Raw genomic sequence first — 6,608 nt, 5'->3', positions numbered from 1 at the left:
ACTTTATTTTTCTATAATAATATAAGTAGATATATATAAAAAATGGACCTTAAAAATATGAAGGCTCTGGGCCATCATCTACTGCCCCCTGATACGCCCTGCAAGTACTACGAACTCTTGCTCTTTTTTCTAAGAAAATAATCGCGTTGCATATAATCAAACGATGAATCATGGATGAGGGCAACAAGTTGAGTTCTATAATAAAATAATGTGAAAATGGTATTTGGCAAAGATAGGAAAAACAACAATTTTTCTTTTAAAATAAAAAAGAAAAAAAGAATTCTACCTATGATTTATCTTTTCTATTTATCTATTTAAGAAGTGTTGTTGATGTCATACTAGAAGCCATCTTCTCAAAACGAGCGTGTATTCTAAATTTTTAATTCGTTTGTAATAAATAGTGCACGGTCAATTAAGGTAATCATTTTATCATATTTATAATATCACTTGTTTGAGACATACATGACATACAACATTTGTAATTTGTATATTGATATTGTATAATAAGCTTAATCATGTTTGAACTTGTCTTTTGCTCGTATTTGAAGTAGTATTACATGGCTTTAGCTAGAAGCTGATATCGATGGCTATTTCAACCCCCTGTTCCAGCTTTAGACATTTTTCTAAAATTTGTAATTTTCAAATAAGCTTATTATTTAAGCATATTCAGTAGCTTAGTATAACACCAGTAGACACTCACATATATTATTTCATGAAAAAAAATCAGTAAATGATGAAAGTAATAGTCTGACTCAAAAGTCAAACATCCTTTGTTTAATGAATCTATACTAATTTCCAACAAATTTGTGTAAATAAAAACTTGTTTATGGTTTTAAATTACGCAAAAACTGTTCCTTAACATATTATTAACATGACCATTTAAAAAGTCATATCAAAGTTCCCACCATTTTCATCAAGGTCCTCGCATGTGTTCCAATTGCTTCCTGACATCAAATTCCAAATTGCAATAAATGATTTTATTTAAATGTTAGGATCGATAGCAATACAAATACAATAATGATGCAAAAAATGGGAAAAAGAAGGGAATACAAGCTTTACTTGTTAAGTACAATTTGCATGAAATCCACATGTGTTTCTATGATTTTTTTTACTTAATTCTTGATCAATTCTGACATTGTATTTGGATCTGCCAAGACATTGATGGTTTTAACTCAAATATAAGTCTCTAAATTCAAAATTCAGTAATTCTTTTTATGCATAATAGTACTAGTATTTTTTTTTAAGTACAATTACTGAATTTTGCTAAGAGAATTAATTGTAGTCATTGATTTCAAAATTCAAATCATCAATAAAAAAACAAAGAAAGTACCTATTAGAATAGTTCTTTGTGAATCGGATTTTCCTAGGCCATGGGAGCATCTCAAAATCATATACCCTCAAAAAGAGTCCTCGTGGAGAGATGATAGACTCCAACATATAGAAAGACATACCGAATCATGTGGAACACTAACACTCCCCCACAAACATTGATATTTGTGTAGTCATGTTTTCGCTCCAAAAGAGCCCTTACGAATATTGGGTAGACTCCAACATAAATAGAGACATACAGGGTCATGATGTGGGATACTAACACTAACAGACTCCTGGCTTGTGATATTCACACATCTACGAAGCAAGTATGTTCGAAGGTTTGTATCTCGGATGTAAAACCACAGGATTGAAGAAGGTCTCTCGATCCTGAAATACGCATGCCTTTCAAAAAACAAATGTCATGCGGAAGACGACTTATGCTTGTACCTGCTACATTTAACCATTTTAAACATTTCATCTTACAGATGCCGATTGGGATATCTTGTAAAATCTTACACTCCCCTAGGTCTAGCTGCTCTAAACGTTCTAATTGGTCAAGATCCTCCGGTAATTTCTCAAGTAATTTGCAATCATCAAGTCTGAGACATTCCAGATATTTCAACATACAAATGGTATCCGGAAGATGTTTGATGATCAAGGATGACAGATTTAGCCATGCCAAATGTTCTAATTTGCCAAGATCCTTTGGTAATGTCTTAAGTGAACAACAACGAAATAGAGTGAGTGTTCTCAGATGTTTCAACATACAAATGCTATCTGGAAGATGTTCGATCTTTGCATTCGACAAATATAGAGTCTCTAAATATTCTAATCGACCAAGATCCTCGGGTAACTTCTCAAGACTCCAACAATCTTTAAGTTGAAGAATTTCCAGATGTTTCAACATACAAATGCTATCCGGAAGATGTTTCATATTTGTCCTAGAAAAACTTAGCTCTTCTAGACATTCTACCCGGTCAAGGTCCTTAGGAGCCTCCGGATAGCCTTCGAGTTTAAGCATTCTTAAACATCGTAACCCAAAAATGCTTTCTGAAAGTGTCTCAAGGTTTGTGCAAGCACACAGACCTTCAGAAATAAGCTTCTCAAGATTTCTAGTCACTGAGGGATCATCAATGTAAAAGCATTCAAACTGAAACTGTCGCAAAGTATTGTCCGGGTGAAGTGGACATCTTTCAAGGGACTTGGCAATCAGATGTGACTCAGCTGAAGGACCAATCTCAAGTGATTCATCCCTTCTACTAGAAGCAACATTCCTTTTGTCAACCATAAAAGATGTAAACCCCAAACAGCCTCTTAAGTTCAAGTAGACAAGATTTTCTAGACATCCAATGGGAACATGAAGCTGTACCAGATTCTTACATTCTTTTAGATCTAACTTCTTCAGATTTGGAGTCAACCCAAGGTCAAGGGTTTTCAACTTTGAATGACTAATGTTGAGGGATGTGAGCTTTAGACATTTATCAGCCATGTGAAGGTCTTCCAAATCATAAGAATTGTTAAGATCTAAATCCTCCAGATTCGGAGTCCACCCAATGTCTACGTTCCTCAACTGTGAATTAGTGAGTGTCAGGGATCTGAGATTCAGACATCTACCAGGCATGTGAAGTTCTACCAAAGCATTGCAGTCTTCAAGATCTAACAACTTGAGATTCACACATGAATGAAGGTCAATGGTCTTCAATTTAGAACCACTGAGGTTAACAGATATGAGCTTTAGACATCCATTTGGTAAGCAAAGTTTTACCAAAGCATTGCAGCCTTTAAGATGTAAGAGCTCGAGGTTCACAGCTGGGCGAAGGTCGATTGTCTTCAACTTTGACTCACTGAGGTCGATGGCTTTGAGCTTTCGACATCCATTAAGCATGTGAAGTTGAACCAAGTCATAACATCCATTTAGAGACAACACCTCGAGATTTGGACTAGACCCAAGATCAAGTGTCGTCAACTTTGAATAACTGAGGTCGATGGATTTGAGCTGACGACATCCATTGAGCATGTGAAGTTGTACCAAGTCACGACATCCACTTAGAGATAACGTCTCGAGATTTGGACTAAGCTCAAGATCAAGGGTCGTCAACTTTGAATGACCGAGGTCAAGACTCTTGAGCTTGTTAAGAACCTAACATAAACAAATGAACAAGATCAATATTGGTTAAATTACAAAGCAATGGATGTATAGCATCATGATGAATCTTGTAAAATAATCAATCAACCATAATTCTACCTTTCTTTCTCCCCCTTCCCAAAGTTGTACTATTTCACTTTGAGCCATCTTAAGGGCAACAAGATTATTTGCTTGAAATGTTGGGGGTAAAGACTTGAAAGGATACGCCTTACAACAAAGATATTGTAAAGCATTTGGAAAGTATTGGCTGACATTAGCATATTTCCTTTCTTCCGCAAAATTATATCTTGTATTCCGAGATATGTGAAGAAATCTAAGTTCCTTCATCTTTCTAAGACCCTTCATAACCATTTCAAAATTGCCTCCCATTAACTGGAATTGTATGTATCTTGTTGCTTTAGTACCCTGTAATGCAAAAGCAGTCACCATGAAACTTGTGTCATAAGAAATGCATAATAGGCTAGTTTCATAAAACTTACAAATAAACTTGACCTTACCAAGTCATTAGCCAATATATCTTTAATTTCATCATCAATCCACAATCGGTTGTGTTTCTGAGGCTTATCTGGGTGCAAACGACGAACAATATTTCTGCCCATTTCTTCAATATGGTCATGCATGTGCACAAACTCAAAAGGTTTTCTAGTAATAGTTATAAGAGATTTTTGCTCAAGAACTTTTAAACCATTTGTGGCATGAAATCCACAACTTTCAAGCGCTTCAATTACCACGGGTTTCGACCACCGTTTCAGTAAGCATGCAACATTTAGGAATATTTCCTTGTAATCTTCCTCTAGACTGATGTAGCTTAATTCCAATTTCTGAAGAGTTTCCTTTAACGGAATTGTTTTCAATCTTTCTAGTGCATCTATCCATTCACTCTCATTTTTACCACAAAGAAATGAACCCAAAACTTTTATCGTTAAGGGAAGACCAGCAGCATACCGTACAACTTGTTCCGATAGATCTTCATACCCTTGAATTGGAATCTCTCCCCCAAATGCATACCTACTGAAGAGGCAAATCGCTTCCTCCTCTGATAACAAATTGACATAAAGAATCAACTTCACCCGGTGTGCCACGAGCACCTGCTCATCTCTTGTTGTAATGATAATTCTACTTCCCGGTTTGAACCAATTAAGATCACCAGCTAACGCCTCAAGCTGGTCTATATGGTCCACATCATCTAGAACAAGAAGAGTCTTTTTATTACGCATCTTCTTCATCATGATTTTCCCATCATGCACACTATTCACATTGCCTTGATCAAATAAGACATCTTTAAGGACTTGATTTTGCAATGATTTCAAACCATACAAAGAAGTATTTGAATTTTCCCTGACATTCTCAACAAAGCTTTTAGCTTCAAACCGAAAGGATATTTGATCAAAAACCACTCTAGCCAAAGTTGTCTTCCCAACACCTCCCATCCCCTTGATACCGATTACACGAACATCATCGGTACCAATTTCTAAAGATGATACAACATCCTTTACCCTGGTCTCCATGCCTATTAGTTTTTCATCAGCATTGAAATCAATGGAACGTAACTGTAGTGAAATTTCTTCAATAACTTTTTGGATGAGTTTGGCTTCATGCCTATATATTAAAGAAGATTCAGTTAGTTTGCTCAAAATCCCACGTGAACTATAACAAAATACAAAGTATATGAAATAATAACATAACCATACAACAACATGAGATGTCTTGGATGACCTTTTCGGACATATATAGATTACTAACAAACAAAATGAAGGAATATTGCTGAGATATGATAATAGAATAGTGATAACCGTGCAGATTGGAAATTAAACTAATAGATAAGCTCAAAGAACTTCTTTTTTCCTAAAGGTTGAATTATGGAAAACAAAATAAACAGAGACCTCTTTTGAGAAATTATTAGAAAATTGAAATTGGAAACTGAGTTGCAATGGACATGATTAGGAATTATTCGTAAGTCGTAAGTTTGGTTAAAATTGATAAGAAAAAAGGGGTCCCGGCAGGTCAAAATCGGGTCAGGTATAACAACCCGGTCCAAACTATATCGACCAAAACGGGATCTTGTGATCAAAATTAAAGAATAATTATACAAAGATATGATCGATGAAGTAAGGAATTACCCATTTGCAGTGTTCTTCAACTCCCATCCAGCCAGATCTGCGGCTTCTTTTAGAACCTCTTTCCATTTCCCAGCAGCTCCATCATTTTCATGTTTAGCAAAAGCTTTTCCGACTGCCCCGCTTTGTTTCCGGACCTCTGTCGGTTCCACATCATAGAAGATGGGGTATGCAGTATGCTCACTCGTCTTGTGACACTCCATTATCATCACAAGCTCATCCAAGCACCAAGCTGAAGATGCATAGTTCTTGGAGAAAACAATGATATAGAATTTTGAGTCTTTAATGGAACTGATGAGCTCATCACTGATCCTTTTCCCTTTTCTAATTGCCTCATCATCCTTGTAAGTATAAATGCCTTGCTGCTGAAGAGCTTCATAAAGATGATCGATGAAATTGGTGCGTGTGTCTTCACCTCTAAAACTCAAAAATACATCATATGTAAAGCTTTTCTGAATGGATGCAATCGAAGAAGAGGCCATTGAAGGTTAATGCTTGAAGGATCTCCTATTCGGATCTTTGTTGCCTAAAAGTTTATGTGAATTTGGTTGAGTTGACTAACCCTTTCAAGAAGATGGTTGTCTGGTAATGCCAACGAGGAGTGATTGAAAAAGTGGTATTCTCGAGAAGGAACTAGGAAAGGCCATTTTTGTTTGAATTTATACGGGGTTTAAAAAAAAAAAAAAAGCACCATTCTCTTTAAAAGAAAATCAATGTGGGAAATCAAATCCCCATTTCATATTGAATTGATTACCTATTTTATATAATAAAACAAAGATGAGTGGGAAATCAAATCCCCATTTTATATGATTTTTATGAGAAAGGTTAGATTACGCTTTGTAAATTTTCATGTTCCTAATAGATAATTATGGTAGGTGTTTGACAAAGATTTCGTTTATATATGTTGTTGGCTAAAGTTTTCTCAACGAATTTGAAGAAAAAATAAAAGTAGGGGTGTTATGGGTATTCCAATTTTTAATATGAATATTCTAAATTTTGTTAAAATTATACTGATATAAATTCCAATAAATAAT

The 6,608-nt window shown here is 35.3% G+C and overlaps 1 protein-coding gene across 2 annotated transcripts; it reads right to left on the bottom strand.

Annotated features, from left to right (window-relative positions):
* Positions 1 to 731: 731 nt before the first annotated feature.
* Positions 732 to 6,207, bottom strand: LOC145072933 (TMV resistance protein N-like). Of its 2 annotated transcripts, XM_079019448.1 has the most exons (6): positions 5,578 to 6,207; positions 3,955 to 5,056; positions 3,557 to 3,862; positions 1,331 to 3,451; positions 1,060 to 1,147; positions 732 to 944 (listed from the first exon to the last, which is right to left on the bottom strand). In XM_079019448.1, the coding sequence occupies exons 1-4, from the start codon at positions 6,054 to 6,056 to the stop codon at positions 1,619 to 1,621; spliced, it is 3,720 nt and encodes a 1,239-aa protein (XP_078875574.1). In that variant the 5' UTR covers positions 6,057 to 6,207; the 3' UTR covers positions 732 to 944; positions 1,060 to 1,147; positions 1,331 to 1,618. The 2 variants fall into 2 exon arrangements, with proteins under 2 accessions (XP_078875574.1, XP_078875575.1); XM_079019449.1 differs by lacking the exon at positions 1,060 to 1,147.
* Between the last annotated feature and the right edge of the window lie 401 nt (positions 6,208 to 6,608).

The sequence above is a fragment of the Lactuca serriola genome, chromosome 9 (genome assembly GCF_051521515.1).
Source record: "Lactuca serriola cultivar US96UC23 chromosome 9, Lser_US96UC23_V15, whole genome shotgun sequence".
Taxonomy (NCBI): Eukaryota; Viridiplantae; Streptophyta; class Magnoliopsida; order Asterales; family Asteraceae; genus Lactuca; species Lactuca serriola.
Note: the sequence above shows the minus strand (reverse complement) of the source record. Positions and strands in the feature narration are given on the sequence as shown.